The 25,887-nt window shown below is 39.7% G+C and overlaps 2 protein-coding genes across 2 annotated transcripts; one reads left to right on the plus strand and one right to left on the minus strand.

Moving 5' to 3' along the window:
* Positions 1-2,684: 2,684 nt before the first annotated feature.
* On the minus strand, positions 2,685-25,867 carry PRMT7 (protein arginine methyltransferase 7). Its single transcript, XM_042877125.1, has 18 exons — positions 25,425-25,867; positions 18,784-18,919; positions 17,834-17,870; positions 16,906-17,055; positions 15,483-15,591; positions 15,039-15,151; positions 13,941-14,182; positions 13,640-13,817; positions 12,469-12,596; positions 12,084-12,225; positions 11,446-11,529; positions 9,992-10,039; positions 9,583-9,672; positions 8,844-9,005; positions 5,350-5,424; positions 4,642-4,802; positions 3,496-3,592; positions 2,685-2,896 (listed from the first exon to the last, which is right to left on the minus strand). The coding sequence occupies exons 2-18, from the start codon at positions 18,876-18,878 to the stop codon at positions 2,738-2,740; spliced, it is 2,070 nt and encodes a 689-aa protein (XP_042733059.1). The 5' UTR covers positions 18,879-18,919; positions 25,425-25,867; the 3' UTR covers positions 2,685-2,737.
* On the plus strand, positions 19,290-23,931 carry SLC7A6OS (solute carrier family 7 member 6 opposite strand). Its single transcript, XM_042877124.1, has 5 exons — positions 19,290-19,448; positions 20,172-20,549; positions 21,835-22,035; positions 22,477-22,603; positions 23,063-23,931. The coding sequence occupies exons 1-5, from the start codon at positions 19,290-19,292 to the stop codon at positions 23,182-23,184; spliced, it is 987 nt and encodes a 328-aa protein (XP_042733058.1). The 3' UTR covers positions 23,185-23,931.
* Positions 25,868-25,887: the final 20 nt, after the last annotated feature.

Raw genomic sequence — 25,887 nt, forward strand, 5'->3', positions numbered from 1 at the left:
GAATTTAATGAATGGTGTGGCTGATGCAAATCATTGGTTCAACCTAACAACTTCCATGTGTTCTAATCAAATCCCCAAAGCAGGTTCAATGCCTAAGCACATGAACATAACCAGAAAGCATTAACAATGTTAATATCACTCATGGCAAACCAGGTTTCCTGAGTACATTCATCAGATTCTGTTCCTCTAAAGAACACGCAGGTGCTAAAATATGCAAAGTGTTCCATATTTCCTTCTTTCTTGCATCAGCAATATAATTACTGCTCTAGGAATACTGAAACTTGAGATGTTTTTCCTCACATGCTAATAATGACTTATATTAATTGCCACTGTCCAGCTCTAGAAGCACAATTCTGCAGAAATGCTACTACGTTTTCCTTATGGCCTTCGCTTTTGCTATGCTCACCTTTGCAAGTCTGAACGAAGTCAAGTCTCACAAAATCAAAATGGTTTGAGGATAGCTCTGAGTCACGGTGCCCAGCTCCTATCATAGTGCCTACATACCTCCAACATACACCACTAATAACAAAATACAAATTCCCATCAAAATATATTTCTTTTATTAGACATCATAGCAAACATGATGTCTAATATTACATTTATTAGACTTCTTTTGTTAAGAAGTCTGTTCAGGCACACACATATATACAGTTATCTTTGAGAACGTTAACACTAGACATTAAACCACTGTAACCTCGGCTGCACTGGTTTTATTTCTTAAACATAAATTCTGTTACGTTGCTGTCCTTTAATTCTGTGTTCCCATCAGAACATTGCATGCTTCTGTTAGATTCTGCTTTAGTTGTGCAGTAAGCAAAGCACCTTCAGCAGCTTTTTGTATTGCAAACTCTCTGTACCAGGCCACAGGAGGCAGCACCTAGCTGTGTTCTCCTGTTACCTCCTTCAAGAGAAGATATAAAGTACAAACCTCATGCATTCAGAGTTGCATAAATTAATTTATTTTACATATAATTGCAATACAGATATAAAAATGCAGTCTTCTTGAAAACAGAGTTATACATACTGGAACAAAAGGAACAGTAACAGGGTCAAGCTTTTTAGCCCAGTTGTTGTTCCCCTTGCAATTGTAGGTCTTAATGGGTCAGCATACAACAAATAGATCTGTGATACTAAACTCTCTGTGGGCTACGAGCAGTGTATCAAAATTAGAGTATATATAAGTATATATACAGTTATATATATATAAGTATATATATATATATATACTTATATATATATATGTGGAGAGTATATATAAATTAGAGTATATATAAGAGTAACTTATATATTCCAATCAACTTTGTAAGAAATGCGAGTCTGAGGTCAAATATCCTAAAAGTACAGCTTCCAAAAGTGAAATCCACAGACATTATCAGGAGCTTTACCCTCTAGAGAAAATTGTTAGTTATGCAATCCTTCTCTTCCCAAGTCCTTGCATTTATTAAGTGCTAAGATCTTGGTCAGGAAAATATTTAGCAGTATTTCAGATGGCTTTCAGGTCCATAAATACGATCACACACTTAGGAAGAGGACAAACTCCTACTCACCGTGGTGACCAGGCAATGCAGAGCAGGCTCCTGCTCCCTCATGGCTTCTTTACAGTTCTTGGCAATTCTTGGCAATTGACAGAAGTTGCTGCTCAGGGAAATGGGAGCAGCTTTGGTGTGCAGTTATCCCTGCAGCTGGGTGACATGATTTAGGGCAGGCAGTACATTGATTTTCTATGTGACTTCACAGAACACACAGACAAGGCAGAGCAATTGATTGCTCATCTAAAGCAGAATGAATTGCACGCACAGTCACACCCTGCAGTTTCTGCCAATAGAATTTGTAATGCAGCTAAAAAACCTGTTATGGACAATACACTACTGCAGAACAACTTACACCTTACCTGAGCTTTCAGCTATTATCCAGACCATTATGGAATGGATATAAGCCAGAAGTTTGCATGTATACACATTACCTATATCCTACAGATATCTGACTGTTTTTAGGCTATGGCTCAATTTCTTTTACTCTGGTCAGACTATCATCATTTGGTCACTTACAATTAACCCAAATCTGTACATTTTCTATTTTTCAGTTATATATTTCTAGACTTTGCCCACTGTTGAGTAAATGTCTCTTCAGAAATGCAGCATATCTGGCTCCAGAAGAACGTCAGTGCAACATACTTTAATTCACAGACTATTTCAATTTAATACTAACTACAACGTACAGGAGTCTGCAAGTAGCTCTTATTTTTCCTTTTCCCTAATGAGCATACTAATACACATATGTAGTTTGACTTGGGATTTCTTTTTGTGCACTCTGATGATTAATTTCCATTAGACAGCAACAAGTGCAAAGCCTAGAAATAAATGAGTTTAACTCACACTTATCTAAAGTCAGCATAAGGTTTAGAGTCTTCATCTGCTAATGCCAGATAATGCCCAGTACACCAACTATTTTGTGTTTCCATCAGGCTATTCAGCACCCCAAAATACACAGTTTCACACCAAGAGATGCTAGCAAGTATGTGTATAGTTGTAATATGAATCCTGCAAGCAATGCCTGTCTATAAGGAAAGATTTCTCTCTCCCTCTCTGGGTAGGTATTTTTAAAATGAAACCAAAAAGATTTAGAAGTATTTTTCAGAATGTTTGCTCTCTGAGCACAATAAAAAAAAACCCAAATCTCTGCCATACAAGGAATATTGTATAAGTTTATTATAATTTACATCACAAGTGAAAGTATTTTATAATAGCTTAAAATCCATGGCAATCTCTCCTGTCTTTGTGTCAAAATTTATTGCATACGTGACAGCACTAGGAAAGTCTGCCAGAGTTTCTGATTCAATAACAGAACTGAAAAAATAGACAGCTTGCTTGCAGTGGGGATTCCATTCACAGTTTCCCTACAAGAAAGAGTTAAAAATGAAAGTGGTTACAATCCTAGGATGGATTACCTGGACAGTAATAATGCAGTAAAAACATAAGAGTTCTTATTTTCAGTTCAGTACAGAAAGATCAGATCCAATTTCTCACAATCATTGCCAGTCACTCGTTAAAGGAATGCGTAACTTGAAATCTAACATGCTCTGCTGCACATTGAAGTTACAGACAACAAACAGATTTGGTCAAACAATATTTACAAAGAGTACCAAAACCACCTCATCCTTCTCTAGTTTTTTCTTTCTGTTTAACTGGGAAAAGGAAGTTGTATGCTGTTAATAAGCAGGTTGTATTTAAGTCGTATAAATCTTACTTTGAACTAGCATCCTATCTGCATTCTGTACATGGTTCTCATCTACAGAAGCATTTGGAGCCAATTCCGACTCTTATGTTAAGAGTCTTCCCACAAAGATACAAACAGCTCTGCTAGTTCAGTTCACATAACATCCAAAGAGTTTATAAGAAGCACTATGTAAATCAAGCATGGCCAGCTGAGACTCATCTTTCAGCACTGTAATCCTAACAGACTTGGAGAGATAATGAAATTAGATTGAAGAAGTACCTTTTCATTTGAAATCTGCACCAGCCCTGTACTAACTGAGATATCAGCAGTAAGATGATATTCCATCCACAGAACTGCTCCATGGCTCTTTCCCTTTCTGGAGAGAGGCAGGGGATTAAAATCCATCACCATAGCATTATCTTTATATAACACTGATGTCTTTAAACACTGCACCCATTCCTCATCTAGCTGGGAGAGAGTGAAAGCTGTGAAAGCATGAATAACTTGTTTCTCTGAAAACAAACTGAACAGACGAATAATTTGGTAAATGGTTTGCAACTTCTTAAACATTAGCAGACATTAAATCTAAAAAAGAATGAAGAGGAACTTAAGTCATAACTGCATCTGCTAACAAACACAGCCATTTAACAGGCACGTAATAAAGCATGGCAGAAATGACATAGTGTCTCTGGAGAGTATCTCCTTTATAGACCTTCATGTTTCATTTTTATTAGTCACACAACCCATCTCACTTCAAGTCTGTGCTTGACAAGGGCAGGGGTCACACTGGCATACTGCCTCTAAATACAAGTGGTGCAAAGAGACCCTACACAGATGGTTTTGGGTTTTGTGTAACCATTAATTGGGCTTCACAATGGAAACATCTACTTACATAAAGCCTGCATGGTTACAAGTGACTTCCCCCGTTTTTTAATTTTTAACACCATTTCATATCTGAGCAGCAGTAATTACAATCTGCAGTTATGGTGAAAAGTATTTCAGATGACATGAAAAATACCAAGGCTGTCAGAATTACAGCTAAAGGGAAAGATCGTGTACACTTCAAAGCTACTAAACAGAATAATTTGAACAGCTAAATAGGAGCTACATCTGCAGGATCACAGCAACAGGGAACAAATTCAAAGACTGCAAACAAACAAAACCAATTTGTTTTGTGTAAGCGATAAATTAACCTGTTTACATTTTAAATCATAGCGACATCTATTGAAATGCTTTTCTTGAAATACAGGCATATTATCTAAATGATTACCCTCTCACTGTTGAAGCCTATTGTGAGTAGCAATGGGAAATTTCTGTTGGAGTAAATTCCACAGCTTTAGGTTACATTTTTTTAAATTGTTGCCTAAGATCCCACTAGTTAACACACACAGTTTGAAAACCATTTATAGCAATGAGAAAACTCACCGTAAAAGATTTACAGAGCCCTCTGTGCTGAGGCAGTGTTGTGGTACAGTCTCTCTGAAGTCAAATAACAAAACCTCCTGGGGATTGGAGAGTGACTTGCAAGGATATTCCCACAGAGGGTGAGGTTCTGCTTCCTTTGATTCTCTAAAATTCAGAGAATTCTGAAGAAAGAAAAAGTAATAAAATTATCTGAAAACAATCCAGAGGCAAATAGTCTCTGTATTCAAATAAGGCATTCTGACTTCAGAATATTTAAGCAATAAAGTTCCAACTTTGAAGTTCTGTACTTCTTAGGTAAAGGAAAACCTTGTACTGCATGCATGTACTAATTGCTAGTCCTCAACAGGCAGATAAAAATGGGTATTTTCAAGATACAGTGCATTCAAACTCTCTCTTGAGATGAATTCTACCCTACAGTGTAGAGTACTGCACTCCCACACAGTGACTATGAAGGCAATCTAAATGGCTACCACAAATGTGGAGATACACAACACAACTCTAGAAACTGACAGAAAAATCTCACCCTTCACCAGTCTCATCAGTTTCTCAAAGAGCCCTGCTCACTATTAAAAGTACCTGCGAGGGCAAGTGAGGACTGCAGGATTCATTTATCAACAACTCCTAGATGAGTTTATTCAAAAGCCACAGTATTTATGAAAACCTGGAACAGTGGTGTTGACTAACACACTCATTGTTAAACAGCCTTACTTTAATCATGTCATCCATAGTCTGGACATCAAAACCTTCACAGGTGCCACACGGACTCCGGATTCTCCATAAGTCCTAAAAAGGAAAACAGGATTTTGCTTGATTCTGTTAATGAAGAGAGCTTTAGCTGTAAAGTCAGCTGTTAGTAAAGTGCATGTACCTCCCTCCAGCCTGTGCGTATCAGGTCAGCCAAACCTAGCTTGCCACACAGCAGGGCATAACACAATACAGCTCTAAATCACAGGATGGAATTCAGACCTAGTTTAGTAGAATTTAAGGTAGTCAATACTATGAGGATTTGTATTTTAGTTGACCTTCACTAAGTGAATTGGTCTGAATCAGTTCCTTCCTAACTAGGGATATATCAACGCTGAGCACTTCCATCTGAAGACAAGTAAGAAAACAAACCATAACTCTTCCTTGTAGAATGTATAGCTGGTAAAGAGAGGCAAAAGATACATAAATATTACATATTAAACTAAGACAAAAATGTTCCTGCCCTAAAATTGACATAATTTTCCTTCAGAAGATCTGAATTCTTACTGCAAGAGCAATTTCTGTGTCATCGTAAGAAAAAATATAAAGAGAAACCACTCAGTTGAATGAATATTTTAGGGAGTATTTCCTCACCTATTTTGATGGAAAACAAAGTTAAGTGGTACTACAACAAATTCATGATAGCCAGATAAAAATTAAATTACTGGATGAACTGAAGGCAGTATGTTCTCAAAAATTCAGAGCACATTGTATTGTCTTAAAAATACAAACATACACAGATGGCAACATTTACTCACAAAATTAGTGTTCAGGGCCTCACAAATGTTCTCCAGTCACTCAGTGTACTTGGTTTGAACCAATTACTCAAGCATTCGGTTTACACTTTGCAGACTAGTGTGAACCAAGCATCTTACAGCTCATTGGACTACCATGCTTCCCTTTAGCACTCCAAAGATGAGTATACTCAGTTCAGGCACTTCTTGCACATACATACTCACTGAGTTTTGTTGACAGTTTTGTTGACAATTGACAGACAAGTGATTCACTTCTACTTCTGCCTTTTCATAGACTGCATTAATGGTCTCTAACAGAATAAGAACACTCGCTAACCGGAGACATACACATTTCTATTACCTGTTCATTACTGTTTCACAACCAAATATATGGGATGGAATGGGATAGTTCAGCTTGAAAGGACCTTCAGCGATGGTCAAGTCCAACTGCCTTACCACTTCAGGGCTTACCAAAGGTTAAAGCATGTTATAAAGGGCATTATCCAAATGTCTCTTGAACACTGACAGGCACGGGTCATATCAAGTGCCTCGACAGGAAGCCCGTTGTACTGTTTGACCATCCTCACAGCTCTTTTATTAGTTTTGTTGCCTCCTACGACACATTCAAGTATTTTAATATCCTTTTTATAGTATGGAGACCAAAACTGCATGCAATATTCAAGGCAAGGCTTTTCTTGGGAAGAAAAAAAAGAGCTTACACATTGAATACTCACAGTGAACCTATAAACCTAACATTTTCTCCCTCAGTTTGCAGGAAAGACTGACTGACAGTGAAAGAAAGATTAAGGCATGAAAGATTTACAACATAGTTTTCCCCTCTGCAGCCCACAGAAGACTTCAATAAAAGAGATTTTCTACTACACCTGTGTTCCAGGTCATATTCATCTCACCAACGGTAAACAAGATGCATCAGAACTTTAAATAGGATTATGAGACATTTTGTGTAAGGAATCTCTCTGCATTCACCTCTAAAGATAACATCCCATAACTAATCACTGGTAGCTACAGACTTCTACAATGTTCTGTTGTTAGAACTATGAAATTAGACACGTAGCATCCTGCTCCCTGAATGAAATTATGGACTAACATGTTTATAACTGGAAAATGTTCATCACGTTTCTTCTCCTGAATCCAGCTCTAGCTAATTGTCTAAGTGTAATGAGATACTGCTATTCTGACAACACAGAACAGGCTATAGAGCTTCTGCAGAATACCTTACAAGAGTCTGTCTGTTTCTTCTGTCTAATCCAGAACGGACAAATGCAGAGCTTATCTAAAACCAAAACAAAACTCAACACATTCTAGTGTTCAGATTCACTAGATTCACCAGTGAACAAAGAGAAAAGTGTCAAATTTAAGTTATAACTTTTGGAGTAGTGGAACAGAGCAAATTCTATGTTCTAACACGACAGCCAACAGGACCATCTCTGAACACAACACTGAACACAAAGGCATAAAACTGAGGTTCAGGTCATATGGATGTCATTCTAGGTTCAGCTACTAGATTGCAGAATAAACTTAATCACTCTGTAGGCTTCAGTTTTGTCATCCAAAACATAAAGAGAATAGTATTGACTTTCTTATGAAACCCTTTGAATTCTAGGGATGTAAATCCTCAGGATAAAAGAGCACGAGATTAAAATTAACTGCTTATTTCAATCTGATTACTGTTGATTAAACATCTGCTTCCTATTACATGACTCAGATTTACATTATTTTCTCAGAATACATTTCAAATTCTCTAAGCTTCTGCAGAAAACCATGAAATCTATGCAAAAAGATGCAGTGTGGATGAATAATCACACAGGAAAAAAGAACTTGTATGTTTTCATGTGTATAAATCAAGGGTAGATGTGTGGGAACAAGGTTAAGGAGTATCAGAATGATACTCTATTTATTTCTCTCTGAAGGGAAAGAAAGGTCAGACAAAACTGCACAGTTGGTCAATTAGAGAAATAGAAGAGTCTATAGAATAGTCAAATAGAAGAACTGGTATTTTGAAAAGAAACTGAAGGTTGTGATTATGTGAACACGTTAGATAATATTCATTTTTGTTTTATAGACACATATATTTTATTTGCCCAATTTCAGACTAGAGTGTTCCCTCACTTCAGCTTCTGGACAGAAACTCAGCACATTAAGTACTTCTGCAATTTCCATTGTCATTGTAGGCAAACTCTTAACAACCTTTACTAACCATCTGACAGCTCTTAACAAACATTTATGCCTTTGGAAAATTTCTCAAAGATTATTTTTCATCCTAACATGACCCCAAGTTTAGAACTGTGTGCATTCTTCAAGGTTTCAAAGAAAATGAACATTCAATTATGGAATCACTTGTGGTCTTGCACTCAAATATCATTTACAAAATTGTTATTTTACATTATGTTACATTTTATAAATAACCACAACTCTGACATGCTCAGTTCTACCTGTCTAACCTAAACAAGTATTTTAAAGCATTCAAGCTTTTCATTTAAAATTGCAAAAAATTTTCAAGGTAATTTTCTGACAAGGGATGGTTGAAATGTCAAAACTCATCTCCAAGATGTCAAATATTCTCTCCTCAGGTGGCAAGCACAACACACGTCAAAGGGAAGAGCATTGTAACTGCATAAACTTGGTGTTAAAAACTTAGGAAAGTGTACTCAGTTTTAGGTGAATTCATATCAATGCAAAATGGATGCTTTAAAACAGTCTCACCTGAAACTCCACAATCATCATGTGCAAGGCAGCAGACTGAGGTAAAACAGTGACACTGCTGGCAAGATGCTGGGTCACAGCCGTTCTGGCGTACCAGAAATACAGGTTATGCCATGGCAACAAGCTTGTAGTGAAAAATGGCTCTCCAACAAGAACAGAAATCTTGGCAAAGAAAAGAGACAGAAAATGTTGTAATAGAGAACAACAGCTCAAAGGCTAGTTACATCTTCAATAGCTGACAATGCAATACAGCAAGCAAAGTGATCTAGATACAAACTTCTCCAATCCAAATATGGATTTGATGCTGTGTAACAGGCATCTTTTCAAGTTGCTGAATTCCAAACGGAAAGCTTAATAAGAAGTGTCACAGAACTCTGCAAATTTGAGGATTTTAGGACATACTGATAGACTGCGATCTTCAGACTGTCTTGAGGAAGACGAGCTCAGCCCCAAGTATCTGTGCAGTTAAACTGTTTAACTGGTATTACAACAGGTGTAGATTATGCTGGAAGGGAAAATCGTACCTTTCATAGGCAAAGAAAACAAAAACAAAAGCAAAACCTCCAAGTCTTTAACCTGTGCTTCACTCAGTTTCTGTAGGTAGAAGTCTCAAATGACTGCTACTTTGTATGAACTGTGGTTCACTGTGGTTACAGCAGCAAAACCAGAAAGCAAAAATCACTTTCATATTCCTCTTCCTGTCACACCTCTGAAATTCAGTATGACAACTATTCCGTACCTTTTTATCTTCCAAGTGAGATGATGTCAGCGACTCAGGACGGGCTTCTACTATTTTAATTTTATCTTCAAGATGATTGGCTTTAAAAAACTAGAAAAAGAGTAACATTCTGTCTTTATCAAAAGCTACAATTGAGACACATCCACACCAAAATAATATTTTAATAAGAAATAAACAAGAAACAAACACCCAAGAGAAATTTTTTAAAACTGCCTTCCACAACTCGGCCCTCAGGACGGGACAAGTCTGTTCCTAAGGGATGCATGCACTCAGAGGATCCTTCAGCAGGAGGAAAGAACTGCTAGTTGTCACCTTCTAGGTGAGGCTGGTGCAAACTACATGAAGCTCTCACATTCCACTCATCCTCACAACAAATATTTACTGCTTTAACACAAAACCAAATACTCACTTTTTTCATGACAGAGCAGGACACAGCAGAGTTTTCTAATGTAAATACCTACAGAAAACACACCACAGATAGTCAAACTAGCTTTGCAGTTCTTAGTTAAAATGATTACAGACTGAATGATGCTGGAGATGTTTTGATACTCTAATGAACTGACTGTGCACATGCCTAATAAAAAAACACACATCTGTGCTACATTCCTTTGTCAATAAAATTCCCAATAACTACTGGTATATGATGCTGTTTTCATAGCTGTGCAAGAGGGAAAAAAACCCTGTACTGAATGCAACCATTTATTTTCCTTTTTTAAGATGCACATAACATTAATGTTTGCTCTAGGCATATATTTACCTCTGCACTAATGCAAGGGTATTCCTAAAAAAGAAACTCTTACAGTAAAACCTTTAAATCCAGACTGCAATCAGCCAGATATTCAAATTTCCACTCTGACAACAGTTTGGGGATTTAGGTTTATCAGGATGGAAGCTTTAGGGGGACCTGACATGAATGGCATTGTGTATAGTTTATGTTCTGAACATGGTTATGGTGTGATAAAAAGTTTTTACTATACTGCCAGTCAACCTACAGAACTTCCCCTAATTTTCCTGCTCATCAGAATGTTCACTCAAAATATCCAGATTAGTTAGGCTTATTAAAAATAAATAAACCTGCAAAGACATTTCAAAGTAAGGGAAAAAGAAAACACATACGAAAACATTCAGGTTTCATTCAGTATTAGTGAAGCATTAAGCAGTATGCTGCTATGAGTCCATAGGAAAACAGACTGGCCCCTTGTAAGACTAAAGGCAAAAATATGGGAGCCGTGGGTCCCACAAACCTCAGCACGTTTGTTCATTTCTGTGGGCTGCCCAGCATCTCCCTTGGGATTGTACTACATTACACGTTCCTGGACATTCAGTCCTACTATGACAGATTTTGGTTTGAAGGACCTCCAGCAGGAACACATCAAGTAAGGTATGTATGCGTGCAAATGTGACAGCCAGGCAACTCTCAGTCTTTCATCTACACACAAGTTCAGTATTCTTAAAGCCTCTTATCTGTCTGTTACAGACTTTCCACTTTCAAGTGGATAATAAATGTAATTATAGAACTGTGAATAGAAAAGAAGAAAAAAAGCCTGCCAGACATTTTGGCTGGGGGAATTTTTAAAAGCCCCAGTATGTATGAAGGTAAACAGCAATCAGCAAGGAATGAAAAACAGCACTTTCATTCCAGGCTTTGCATTGGCAAACATCAAAATTGGTTGCTGTTATCTCCCTAGAGTTCAGCTTGATGAATTTAACCTACTTTTCAACACAATGGGAGCCTCCTTCTCGCTTGTCACTGAAGAGGCACTGGAAATAATTAAACAATGGACAGGAGTACAACAGATCTGAAAACACCAAGCAAAAACACAGAGGTCAAAAAAAAAAACAACCCAGGAGGAAGTACTGTACCTGCTCTGCTCCAAGATAGTGAGCCAATACAGGCAGCAGGCTGCCATCACTGATGCAAAGGCAAACGCTATCTGTTTTCAGAACCTATGGGGAAATTAATTGTCAGTTATTCCTATTCCAAATGAAAGAATTCTCATGTCCTGGACATTTTGGAGGTGTTTTCCCTCACTTTTTATAGCTGCATAGAAAATAAGGACCAAGATACACATTGCTAATATAAGGACTTCAAGCAGAACAGAACAGTGTAAGAAATGTTCATGTAATCCCTCGTTTTAGGTAAGAAAATGGTTTCACCAATACACATGGGTGTGTAGAAGAGCATATTTTTATTGCCATACATGTGATCATAAAAAGCCCGTCTTTATCCAATCACCAATATACCTTCTCACAAATACATAGAACTCCTAAAATTCCTATGAAAAAAATGCTTGCTTGCTGTTAGAAAAAAACAAAAGACATATCAAAGAGGTGTTTGTTGTACCATAACAAAATCCAATTTACATTTGCTGATGTAAATAAAATACGGTCTATGAACAAACTTATTTGCAAAGGAGAAAAAAATTCCAAAAACCATTACTACAACTAAAACAATACACCTGTCAGAGAAGCCAGGAAACCTAAAGGCAACGTGCACTCACGTTCATCAAAGACTTGATGTACTGGCGTGTTCGGTTCTGATCATTCAATTCCCCAAAGCGTGGTCTGTTCCAAAGAAGGTGAGCCTGGCATCTACAAACAGGACTCTCAACACGAGCATCTGCCTTGTCCTCATCTTCTTGTCTGGAACAACAAAAATGGCACAATAATTCCAGCAGTCCAAAGCTCAGTTGTGTTTCTATGCATCACTTTTATTTTTTTTCCACCTGCTCATTGCAGTGCGTTTTAATTAGTTTAGGCTTCCAGTAATTTTCTAGTCTCTAGGTTTCAATCTTGTTCCTCCACAAAACAGTTCAGCTGCAAGCACAGCAATCAGTCCAGCTTGGAGGAAGCTACCAGCCCCTTCTTACACACATATCTCATTACCTGGCTCTCTGCAGCACATACCACACGGAGTACTCATCGCGACAGGCAGTCAGGTGCACCTTCTGACCCTGGAGAACCTGCTCCTCTTTCGGAAGGAAATAAACACACTGCATCCAGTGATCTCTCCACTGAAAAGGAGTTGACAAACAAAACCTTAGGGATTCACTCAAACAGTAAACGCACAAGTAAAGAAATACAAAAAGTCAATCAGTAAGAATGGGCACGACTTCGGAGCACTGGTAGATGACTGGTTGAAGGATTCCTGCTCGTGTTAGCAAGGCTGAGTAAGGAACAACACTGTGCACTGAATAAAGGTACTCTGCATAGTTGTCTTGAAATAGGATAAGCTTGAGACCAATGGCTTGCTGTGCATCTAAGTTTGTGTTTCATGAAATGAAAACCAGAACACAAACACATTTTATATTTATTAATGCTGTTTTACCTCTGTAGTTCACTTACATTAGAAACACTTATTGAATTGCTGACAGTGACCAGTGGTTGGAGTCTCATGAATCAAAGGAGCCCAATTAGTGTCACTGTGACAACACAGCTATCTACGTTTCAAAAACTTGCTTTCAGTAATGCAAATGTGTTAAGCCAACTAAATGCCTTGTTAGTTTTCCCTTTTATTCTCAAACACAGTAAGTGCAAACAAGTGCTCTGTAGGATAAAGTTAGTCAAAAGGAGCCTACAAGTAACTACAAAAACACAGGAGACTAGTTTAACACTGATCTCCCATTCCCTCTCAATATCCCCTATCAACTCAGCAGTTTTCCCTAATAGTTGTCTTCTTTATGGGAATATAAATATATTTAAGTTAAAAGATTTGGAAATTTAATACAAAAACTACATGGAAGAAAAACACAGCCTGATATTCAAGGACAGAGACTAGTTTAAAAAAAAAAAAAAGTGCTAATTATTGTTTTTTCTTGAAAGTAAAATAAAAAAAACAAGAACTGTACATCTACAAGGCAACCTCAGCTTCACATTAAAGCAAACCTAAAATTTGTGCATAAAACTAGCATTTCTATGATTTATCACCTTCCAATGCATAAAACATTAGCAAAGTTTCTATACAGTTTACAAGACAGCTGTTTAAAATACCCAGTAGAACCTTAAAATAATTACTGGAATTCATCTGATGACAGTATCTGAGGGCTCAGTATTTTACCTGGAAAGCAGATGTGGGTTTTACCCAGTATGGAGCCATTGTGCAATTTATTGTTCCAGAAGGGTCCATGTCAATATCCCACCAGGAAAGTACAATTTGTGCCTTGCCAGATTTTACAGGCTCCAGCTGCACTCTATAGCAGGTAGATGCACTCCTTACTGGCTTACTGAAATCCACACTGCAGAGAAGCACCGAAATTGTGAAAAGAAACAGTTCAGTATTCAGGAATTCTCACCTGCTTGCTAAGCAGAAAAGGTGTAACAGGAAAGCTTTGTTTTGAACAAAGCAGTGCCTACTCCACCTGAACATAGTCACCACATCACTGAGGATAGTGAAGTCACTTGAAGGCATCTGGTTCAGTTGGATATCACAAACAGAAGGAACACCTGGACAGTTCTCCATTTCTGAAGGGGAGACAATAATTTTTTCACCATCCTTTGCTTCAACATGAACAGGAAACAGTTTGTTCCAGGACCACATTCTTTTGGATTCCACTAACTGGACATACACTGTTGCCCTGTGAGGCACTGCCTCACATCCTTCCTGAATGTGCAAAACAAAGGGTAAAAAAATTCAACAAAGCTGATTTATTAACATACATGAAAATTAAATCAATTGAAACACCAACCAATTTAAAGGAAAAGTAATTAGACTGGGAACTTTGAAATCTTAAGCTCCAGTTATTTCACAGACTTCTGACACAGAACACTCTCTCTCTGTGAATTATGATAGGCCTGCCCACCCCACTGGGCATCCTTTAGAAGGACTACTTTGAAAGATCTCTTTGTTATATTAATGATACAACAATATCAGTTTATTTGCTCAGTTCAACTTACATCTGCATTCTCATTCTGAGGTGACAGATCTATCTTGAGCACTTAACAATTAAGTTCTCAACGTTAACATAGAATTAGTTATTGCAATGACAATGCAATATAGCTTATATATAGATATAGAATACTGGCTCAAATATTTATTCAGTCACAACTTGATAGCCGTGTTTAAAGCACATAAAAGTTGTTCTAAATAAACACAGAACTAAAAGCTAACTGTGAAGTTCAGTAAGCAAACAGATCAATTACAGTGGAAAGCTGTAAAAAGTTATGGAGCGTTATTATCTCTATAGGTGAAAACAGGGGAACAGGAACAGGAAAACAGGCAGCTTGGGGAAGGAGCAGCAGAAGCAGTCTCAAATGAGGAGTCTGATAATCGGAGTGTAGAAGAGATTTTGGGTAGCATCTCTGCTCCCCCTCCTCCAGCAATGACCAATGAAGCCGGTGCTCCTCATCTCATGATAACTCACAGCCTAGGAAGCCTAGAAAGCTGACACTTTGTCACCTACCTGTATCCTACTCCAAAAACAACCCCTAGGGAGAAATCTCACACCACATTTTCTTACCTGTACAAGGTATTTGTGCGCATGCTCGTAGGTTGGTAGAGCACCTTCTCCTATCAGCTCTGTGTCAAATAATTCTGTTACCAAGATATTTGCACGACACTGCATGTCTCCGTCTGAAAGACATAATTTACTATGACTGCACTAAGACATATCTTTCAAGAAGCTGGTATGCTGAAAGGACAAGTCATTCAAAAACACTCTCCTGACAGAGAATCTGTTGAAGCATGCAAAACATTCTCCTGTAGAAGTTTACTGACTACAGAACTACTGAAATATTACCAGAAATATTTCCTTGGGAAATAATACTCCAATGTTACTTTCTGGAAAGAAAAGGATTTCCTTTGTTTAATTAAAATCATTTGGAGAAGCATAAAAATACGTATTTCCTTAAAGTTTTGAAGTAGTAGTGCAATACATACACAAACCTAGCTTTAAATTTCTCACCTGGCCCAACGGTGACTTCAGTGGAGTGCTTGTTGATTACCTTGATCTTGTCATGGAAACCATTCTTCTCCACTATCTTCATAGCAGCATTAGCCATGGGTTTGAAAACCTGCAAAATTCAAGATTGCAACAAACTGGTTAGCTAATGTTGGCTTTCAGAAATACAACAACACAAAATGCAGCACGTTTAGCATTGCTAAAATTGTACATCTGTACTTTTTCTTGTAGCTGAAGTTCACGACCACAAAACAAGAGACCTTAAGCCTCCCTTCCAAAGTTCATAGGCCTCACATGGCATTGTTCAAGCCTGGCTCTCAGCTGTCTCCAAAAGCTACTTCACTTTAACTTTTGAAAGACAAGAACACACCTCATGAATTGTGTCACATTTACAGTAAACAAACTTGTCCTTAAACATAAAGGGACACACGCACTAGAAGTGGCTCCAAGAAACCTTTATGTGCTCAAGATGTAACAATAAGTAAATAAAATAGTAATTAAAAGGGGAAAAAAAAGAACCAGTACAGAAACAGTCACCAGAATATACCATAATTCTGCTCTAATTAACAGTATAACATTCAGAACAAAGAGAAAAATAAAGAGACAGCTTGAAAATAACAGAATAATGGAGAGTGTAGTAAAAGGGCTCAATGACCAGACTGTAAGCATACAGATTTTGAATATTCTATCCAGCCTCGAAATCTGACTACTCAGAATAAGAGAACTGTGGCCACGTTGAAACCTAGCCCCAGTTCCATAACTGGAATAATATACTGCTATTAGAACTTATATACCTGTGGCTTCCAGACACAACCTAGGGGCAAGTGAATATTCTCTTTTTTTCTACAGATGCACTAAAAGAATATGTCAAATTGGCCAAAATATCCCTGCTATCACCCTTAACGTAAGTAACTGCTGTTAACAACCATCAGAATTCAAAACTGCCAGTACAGCAGGAGATGCTCTATCTAAAAACAGAGATGGAAAAATCAGTTTATGAGGCAGTCTCTCTCTTAAAATGTGGTCCATGTTTTGATTTACTGGTTTAAGAGCCCATCAACAAAACTGAAACTCAGGAAGATCAGCAACATGGCTTGAGAATATTCACTGTTTTCAAAAATATTCCTCAAGTTTTCCATATTACACTGGAGTTCAGTAGAGAAGACAAAGCAGTATAAAACTGCACTGTTAGATGATCTGCTTATTTACAGAACCTGGTCCTAAAAAAATGTTCTATGCATTTTCAGCTATACTCTTTTAAGATCCATCTCTTTTCATGCACATAAAGATATCAAATCTGCACTTCAGAAAGCAAAGCACAACACAACAAATGCACCCACACCACTGACTGTGAAGACACAACAACTGCACTGAAGCTCTTACGAAGAAATTACAAACGTGGATGCAATCTGTAACAAATGCTTACCTCAACTGCATAGCAGAAATCTGCCCCTGCTGAAGCTGCCATCATAGACAGGAGTCCCGTGCCAGTCCCTATGTCTAGAACAATTGCTTTCTCACCTCTTCCCTTCACTCGGCTTACGGCTGCACGAATACCTTGGTAATATTTCATGTTCTGTGGAAATGAAATAAGTAAATACACATACATACATAGGGATTTCTTTCTTAACAAAACAAGATCAACAACCTTCTGCCTACTTTCGATTTTTGTGCAGAAATTTTCCCTTCTCAGACTACATGTGTTCATCATCAGAAAAAAGGCCTACAGTCATTCCTTATGCTGTACAGTCACACCAAAGCCATTGTTAGTGAAAGCGTTTAGAAATACAAGACATTTTGTGAAGCTGATGATAATAACCACGTTTTTGCTTCAAGGTGTCACAGTGTAGACACACAGAAGGTTTTTAAGGTTTGTGACTAAACAGCTAGGGCATAAAGAACATTTAAACTACTCCTCCAGGTTTCATCACACCCGTAGATATGCTAGTGATCTTAATTTTCTTTGCAATCTTGATCTGTAAATACACCAAATCATAATGAAAGAATAAAGACAGACTTTACTTACATTCCTGTCAGAACTATGAAGCCTAGCTTCACATTTACAGCCTGTGGAATTTTACCATGAGCTCTGTCAAGGTCCCAACTAAAATGTCAAATACAGAGCAACAAAAGCAGCTACTGAGTGCAAATATCACATTCTGCAGAAAAAAAACACTGCTCTAGAGACAGACATAAGAAGGCATCTCCTGATCTAGGAACAGGACAGATGTGGAGTACAAATCTGAACACTTCATCCTTCGGAGAAATCCATACCATCATGCAGTGACAGCTGCTCAAGAGAAAGAATGTGACTGTTTCCTCAACGTTTAAAAGTTCATTGCTTCTATACTTACCCTGTCCTTATCGTGAAGCATGTCTGCATAGCGTGATCTACAAGAAGCAAAACTCCAGTCAACATACTGCAAAACACTGCAGACTGCTAGGTCTCATTGGACAGCCTTTGTTTCCCCTATTAATGCAACCAGTCCCACATCCCATGAATGTGCAGATAACTATGGCATGCTCTTTGAAGTCCCAAGTGTTTTCCCAGACGTAAGGAATTAAGTAATTTCAGTGGCGTGGTCATGAATTCCCATGATCTAATTAATTGCTGGTATATATCCTCTCTCCTACAATGGATCCAAAAGTATGGACCTATGGACAGACAGCTGTGAAATAACAGCTGGAACAGAGGGAGGTTCATTCAAAGCAATTAAAGGCTGTCTAATGCTGGTCTGTCATTAATTACCAGAATCTACACACCAAAAGCTGCAAGGTAAATTAATCATAAAATCACAGAATCATTAAGAACAGAAAAGACCTCTCAGATCCCCAAATCCAACACCATCCCACTGTGCCCACTGCCAACGTCCCTCAGTGCCACATCCCCACAGCTCTGGGACACCTCTGGGATGGTGACATCCACCTCCTTGGGCAGCTGTGCCACTGCCTCACTGCTCCGTCAGAACTGGAATTGTTCCTAATATCCAACCTGAACCCCCCAGATTAGTAGCAACCTGAGTCAGGAACAGACAAGCATCAATTCTGTGTGGCAGAATGGATCTGAAAGAAATCCAGCCAAAGACTTTACCACAATTGGATGAACACAAAAATCAGCACCTCCAGGAAATGTTCAGGAAAACCTGAGTGGAACTTCTTGGAGAGTTCCCTATGGAACTGTACACGTATCATTCAGCCCCACACACACCATAACATTCAGCCTGTCCCATCAGCTGCAAGTCATCGGGATTTCTATGGAGATGGAAGCAAACCCGAAGAAGAAGGCTGACTTTTCCCAGCATACCTTGCAATTTCTTGGTGGTAGTCATAATCCTCGTCCTCTTCTACCCACTCCAACGAGCCCGTGGTCGGGTTGGCTCTTCCACAAAACGTCTTCATGGTCGATCTCGACGTACGTTATTTACGTACGGGCAATTTTGCTGTCGGAATGCAGAACATTGGTTTTGTAGCAAACAAAACACCTTCAGTGAACACAACTGACATTTCACAGCTCGGGGTGCAGGCGCAAACACACGCACATCCCTGCTACGCCCACCTCGGCCAGCAGCACAGCTCGCTGCCTTCCCGCTGCGCTATCGGAACGTTTTCAACCCAAATTCATCCCGCAGCCCTAAGCGGCAATAAAAAGCACAAACCAAAAGCCCTCCCCCAGCCGCTCCCCTACCCGCCGCGCGGATCCCAGCAAACCACGCGCCGTCTCCTCCCGCGGAAGCGGCGCGGCCGCCCGCCCGTCCTGCACCGCGGCGCCGCCGGCAGTGCCCGCCCCGTCCCGGCGTGCCGCGCGGCGCCATGGAGCGGGCGGCCGTGCTGCGCGTCCAGCGGAAGCGGGGCGGTGCGGAACCGGCCGAGGCGCTGCTGCTCGCCTGCAAGCGGCTGCGCGCGGAGCCCGGGCAGGGAGCGCCGGTGGAGAGGGGCGTCTTCAAGCTGGTGGCTACCGTGTCCTCCAAGGTACCGCCGGGATCCTGGTGCTACTGGCGCTCGCGGGGGTGGGTGCGCGTTGGGCGGCCTGCGGGCTGGGGCTGGTGAAGCCGACGGCCGTGCTGAGTTTGGTTACGCAGGGGTAGCGGCTTCCAGCTGATGCACGGCCTTTGGTATTGGAAAGGACTGGTTTATCTGTTCCGTTGTGATTGGTTGTAAAGGATATTGTGAGTCAACTTGTGGGCGCTTCTAGAAAGGAGCGTGATCACCGCTGTTGGTGTCACCGTTTCCATTCGTAGAGCCGTTTGAGTTGGGAGGGACCTTAAAGGGCAGCTGCTCGCACTCCCTGCGCTGAGCAGGGACACCCACAGCTCCATCCGTGCTCACAGCCCATCCCCGATGCTGGCCGTCCACGGGGACGGGGCATCACCACCTCTCTGTGCCATTGCCTCGCTGCCTTTATCATAAAAAACATATATAATATATCCAATGTATCCTCTCCTTTAGTTTGAAACCATTTCCCCTTGTCCAGTCACAGCACACTCTGCTAAAGGGTCTGTCCCTTCTTTCTTACAACCCTTGTAGATACTGACAGGCTGCTCTCAGGTCTCCCGGAGCCTTCCCTTCTCCGTGCTGCACGGCCCCAGCTCTCAGCCTGTCCTTGTAGGGAGGTGATCCATCCCTTGGATCAGAGGATCCCTCCTCCAGATGCACTCTAACAGGTCCATGCTTCTTCTTTTTTTCCTCTGCCAGAACGAGCCCATTCAGAAATACGTTCAAGAAGGGATCAGTAAAGACAAAGCAGCACAGAGCCTGCGGCCTTCCTTGGGAAGCACACAGCGGATAGCACAGGAGCTCCGCTCCTCCAAGCAGGCGAGGAGGAAGGAGAACCGCTACCGTGTAGTTGCCAGCCATCGGCCGAGCTCCAGCAGGACGGCTGTGACCCTCACAGACAGCCAGGCAGGGAGCGATGGTGGCAGATCGGCCCCTGCAGCAGCAGGAGATGCGTCACAGGAGGAGAGCGGTGCTGTGGATAAGAGCTCAGACTGCGGAGGGAACTTCCAGCTGTTTGATATTGTGCAAGAGGAGGAGGTGGTGGAGGACTCGAGTTTTACTGCAACAAACCCACAGGTCAGCAGATAAACCTAGCATACTTGAAGTACTTTTCTGTCATGGGCTCGTACGTGTGGGCAGACTGACAGCTAAAGGTTTTTGCATCCTAAGTATTCCTGTGTTCGACAGGAGCTTCAACCAGAAATCTGTAACTTGCAGTGTTTAACACATGGTGCAAGAAGCATCTTCTACGAGTATCTTGGAGTGCAGTAATATTTGACAGCCACACAGAGTTGGCTCGTACCACTCTTTTTTTTCTGTGCGCTCTTCATGTATATTAATGCTCCTATTTATCTGCTAGATGGATTGCTGAGTCGTTTTCTCCCTGCTAGAGAAGAAAAGAAGTCTAATTCAGTGTCTTCTCATCCACCTAGGAATGCCACTTGTAGGCAAGACTCCCCTAAATGCTTTTGAGCATCTCCTTGTACTTGCAGTATCTGCAGGGTTCTTTAGGTTGGTTTCTTTTTGTGTATGCTTTGTTTATAGCAGGTGTTTGACAAGTTTCTTAGCTCCTGTTTTCTTTGGTATGAGTTAAGTACCTTTTTGGTTGGAGGCATATCTGCTCGATAGAACGCTTTTAAAAGCAAAGCAGCTCTGCCTTCTATATAGGCCAGCCCATGCACACAGGAAATTAAAAACGTTCTGTATTTAAGACTCCACATATAAAAGAAGGTAGAAGGGCTGCGTTTGCATCCTTTAGTAGTTCTTTCATTGCATGTAAGTGAAGGATGGATGCTTTTAAAGAAAATTCTCCGGTAAGGCAGAGCCCAACCAGCTGTCATCCTTCAGCATTTCTTAACGATCACACTAGAGCTCTGCCATCAGGATACAGTATGAACTCCTGCTTCTTCTAAAGCCAGAGTAAGTAGTTCAAACAGACGTTTGAGATCTCTTACCTATCAATCTGCTAAATGGAAACAAAACTGAGTAGGGTCAGATCAGGAAAAAATATTCTGAGAAGCTGTAGCAGAGGAAAAATGTAGACTTTCAGATACAGGCCACTAAAGTAAAGGTATTGCAAATTATTTACTAGGAAGGAGAAAACATGAAGACATTTCTTCTGTTTTACTGTAGAGTGAAGAAATAAAATAAAAAGCCTATTTGCAGAGCATGTCAGTATTTTCTTGTTGATTTCTCACATTTTAGTTGTTTCTCCCATAGACTTCGTATGCTGTAAAACATTTGCATTGTAGCAGTGCTGCTGTATGCACATCTCTTGCTTGGCTGCTGTCACAAAGGAAACTTTAACCGAGACTTTGTGTGTCTGGTTCCAGTGAAGATCTGCATGTTTATTTTTTAACAGAAAACTGGTGATCCAGATGTGATTCTTTGCAATGCAGTAGAGATGATCCGTGAGCGTTTAAATGTTTCTGAAGATCACAGAAAAGTAGAACTCCGTGAGAAAGATGAGTATGTTTATGACATCTACTGCATGGAAACATCGGCTCCTGGTTGGATCCAAAATATCCTCTCTGTACAGCCTTATACAGAAGAATATGAACTGGTAAGGGTGTTAAAAACAGATTGATCTTAAGTAGGAAGGGTAAGAATAAATATGCTTAGAGTCCTATGAAGAATAGCCAAGGAAGATCCATTTTATGCTCAGCGCCAGTTCTGTGCTCATTCAAGTTACAGTTGATTCAGTCAAGTTCTGATATGACAGAGAATGCTGAACGTGATGTTTGTCTACTAAGAATTCAGCTGGCCTCAAAATGACAAATGTTAAGTAATTCACATCCCACTCTCCCTACAGCAGACTGCCATGTTACTGTGAACATACTGGCAACATGAATTTTTCTACAGTGTGCTTTGTGGGACTGCTGAGTTACTGTGCTTGCAGCACATCAGTTTCTCCTGGCTCTTTATGATTGTTGTACAAGTAGCCAAAAAACTGCTTACTGCAAAGTGGGTGTATTAATATTGAATTTTCTGTCTTGACATACAGGTAGATGATGATCAAGTTCCAGCTGAAATATACGAAGATGAAGATGATGAAAATGATGAAGGTAACTGGCGTAATGATTATCCTGATGAAGATGAATTCTTAGCTGAGGAAGATGATGAAGAAAAAGGTATGCCTGTCCTAAGTATTGTTTGCTTTCATGCTGTGCACATATAAATCTCATCCATTTTCCCACGTTTTCTTTCTAACAACAACAAAGAAAACCTGACAGCACTGCTAGATTGCAGTGCTTGCAGACTGCCATTGTTAGACAGTGGTTTATCTTTTGTGGACCTACAGCAGATCTTGATGTTTTTGCAAAGTCAGAATTAAGAACTCCTTTTCAGGGTGCTGCGATTGCAAACAATGGTTTGATTTGAGAAGGAATAGATGACTTGGTTCCACATGCTCAGGAAACAGTCTCTTAACTCCCCATCCGTGTACTCAAGTATAATTAAGCACAAGTCAAATCTCACCTAATACAGTTGTTCAAACTTTCTGTTTGTTAACACGTGTTACTCAAGAAGTTAAAATAGTCTGAACTTGTTAAGCAAAGGGATAACATAAATGTTAATGCACTTCTCTTTAGACTCTGAAGAGAGCTCCAGTGATGAGGACCAGTGTTACAGGAGAAGAACGTGGAACAAATACCGTCAGGAGGTTCTACAGGAATTTGGCTATGATGAGATCCAGGACTTGGATTCTGACTAACAGCCCTTTTTTTGGAAAATGAAATACATACAACTATTGCAGTAAGACTGCAAATCCAGACAGCTGCTGCTGGCTCTTCATAAGTGTTACAGGGAAAAACAAACAAACCTGGAAAATCACTTTCTGCTGGAAGTTGTACTAATTGGGACAATAGAAAATCATTCTCTACCTGAAAGAACTGTAAGCTAAATTCTTGCCTGGCTGGCTTTTAAATAACATTTTAAAACTTTGTGGCTGGCATGGTTCACCTTGATGCTGTCTAGCTCAAGTACTACACTGGAATTCCGACAACCACTAAAAGCTTCTCTTGCCATGTGAGCTATTACAAATGCTCAGTCAACTTCAGCTGATACCAAACAGGTGGGTCTGAGTACCAACATTTGATGATACAAATTTTCTTTCCACGCAGAAGATGCTGTATGACTTAAAAGAGAATATTCCACTAGTTACATGATGCTGAGGGTATGACCGGAAGAAATATTCTTGTCATGACTAATGTACCAAGTTTAATGTACCAATGTTCAGGATGAACGTAGCTGCCCTGATGGATTCTCAGAAAAAAGGCACTGTCTCCTCGTGCTTTCTACTGTATTTGTTCCTGAGTTTCAAGTTACCTTCTTTACAAGTGTCTGAGCATACAAACTGCCTTGAATCACCCATTCTTTGCCTCTTTGTCCAATAATTCCAGTGGAACAATGTATATGAATTTGAATTGTAAATAAAGAATCTTTGGTTAAGTTTTCTTTACTCAAGGATCACAGAAGTTGGTTCAGCTGAATTTCCTTTAGCATTTTAATTGCTGTAACTTTTGCACAACCTTCTGTAAGCGGGTACTTGATTGCTGGCACTGACCTATGTTGTAATGTTGCCTAGCAGCACCAACGCTTAAAAGGTTTTGGTTTTGCCAGGAAAACAGACTGCAGAGTTCTTGTAGTCTGGTTAGTAAATATATATATGTATTTAACGTTGGCTTCTTTGTGTACCTGTTCCAGTCTGTAGTAAATCTGAGACCGTTTTTTTACCTTAATCATATACATACTTAACCTTGATTACCAAAACACCCATTATATTTGCTTCTACCAAGAAGTTTAGGAGTTGCTGTGCTACCGTTGCACTTTTCCTCCACCATTAGATTGCATTAGTGCTGTTACAAGGGAGAAGCTTTCCGCCCATCCCTTCTTTGGACAAGGATGAATTGTCTGGCCTCCAGCTTTAATATACAGAGCAAGTGAAAGCTAAGCCACAGCACCTCTAAAGCCTACTGAAACTCCATACTGAGTAACACTTTCTGTCGTGTAATAATTATTAAAAATGCAGGTATTATCAGCCCTTGTTGAAACCTGTGAAGAATTTCAAATTCTGCAAGAGTTCTTAGTATATTATGCTACTCTGAAGTGTAGTTAAATTTCCCTCTTAGGTCCAGAAGAGGGCAGCATCCCAAATGCTACTCTCTTTGTCTGGCTTAAGTCTTGAAACACAGGTTATTTCCTTTGCTATATACTTAGCTTTTGCTGTACTGCAGCTGTCAGCTGATAACCTAGCACCATCACCTGTGTAATTTTACATGTAAACTGTGTAAAAACGGGATTAATCCATCTGGCCCATCCCTAACAGTTAATAGATCTTGCAATCTGAACATGTCCTTCAATATAGCAAACATTTTTGTAAGAAGTATCCCCCAAACTGACAGTTGCTTGTTTAGACACTTACTTAAAAATATTTCTCTCCTACTTAAGTCTGTAATAAGTGGCTAATGGGATGTTAGATCAAAGTCAGTCATGAGCTGTAGGTGCAGCAGGGACTTTGTGGTCTGTTGTGGTCTGTTAGTCCTGAATGGTGATGCCAAGGTAACAGACAAAATGTTTTGTTTCTTCTCAGGAAGGATACTGTGACTATTAACTTATGTCACAATCCTAGCCTGTTAAAGCTATGCTGCCCATTGGACAGATGCCTTAACTTAGATACTGTGAACATACACTAATCATACATAGGACTAAAAAGCTGCAGTAAGAAAGCTAAATGCTATTTTTAAAATTAAATAGCAAGAACACCCTGCACGTTGACCTTCCAACTGCGTTCAAATTTCCTCACCTGGAATTTTAACCTCCTTACGTACCAACGCTGCTTCATGAAAATGGCCCAGACTATTTTTGCATCTTTTGTATCTTGCAGTTATTCATAGCTTTTTGTTTAAGATAACCTCAAACAAGAATTCAGTACAAGAATCCAGATATACTCACTGTTATTCAAGGAGATGATGGAGACGTGCAGCAGTTGAAGGAGACATGGCTTCAGCCATAATCTTGTGGTCACAAGATTAAGTTCACCTTAAATGCACAATAACTGTACACATGGACAAACTCAGCTGAGAGCAACGTTTTAAATTAAGATAAAAACCATAGGAGTGTTTTTTGAAGGGTATCTTGCTTTGCTGGCCGAACAGTGGCTTCATGTTACCTTTTGGTACATCACAGTTCAGTAGCAGTGTCCTACTGTTAGGCTTAGAGCTGTGAAGTTACACATATTGCTGATTAGATCAGTCCATAAGACACTACTACTCATTCCTGGTTTCCTGTTTTCATTCTTATTTTTTTTCCTGCCACTTAGTTTTCAAGATATAGTTGCTGCCATGGACCATTGTGTTTGCTACAAAAGTGGTCTGTTCTGTGAGTTTATGGACAGTCATTTCCTAGTGAACAACAA

This window comes from Lagopus leucura, unplaced genomic scaffold, assembly GCF_019238085.1.
Source record: "Lagopus leucura isolate 7727_CA_CO unplaced genomic scaffold, USGS_WTPT01 Super-Scaffold_100017, whole genome shotgun sequence".
NCBI classification, from domain to species: Eukaryota; Metazoa; Chordata; class Aves; order Galliformes; family Phasianidae; genus Lagopus; species Lagopus leucura.

Excerpts from the sequence above, each read along its gene's own strand:
- PRMT7 (XM_042877125.1), bottom strand. The coding sequence starts at position 18,878 with ATGAAGACGTTTTGTGGAAGAGCCAACCCGACCACGGGCTCGTTGGAG. Across the intron at positions 15,592-16,905 it reads ATTTCTGCTATGCAGTTGAG|GTTTTCAAACCCATGGCTAA; the intron begins GTAAGCATTTGT and ends TGAATTTTGCAG. Across the intron at positions 9,673-9,991 it reads CCTGCTCTGTCATGAAAAAA|TTTTTTAAAGCCAATCATCT; the intron begins GTGAGTATTTGG and ends CTCTTTTTCTAG.
- SLC7A6OS (XM_042877124.1), top strand. The coding sequence starts at position 19,290 with ATGGAGCGGGCGGCCGTGCTGCGCGTCCAGCGGAAGCGGGGCGGTGCG. Across the intron at positions 20,550-21,834 it reads TTACTGCAACAAACCCACAG|AAAACTGGTGATCCAGATGT; the intron begins GTCAGCAGATAA and ends ATTTTTTAACAG. Across the intron at positions 22,604-23,062 it reads GGAAGATGATGAAGAAAAAG|ACTCTGAAGAGAGCTCCAGT; the intron begins GTATGCCTGTCC and ends ACTTCTCTTTAG.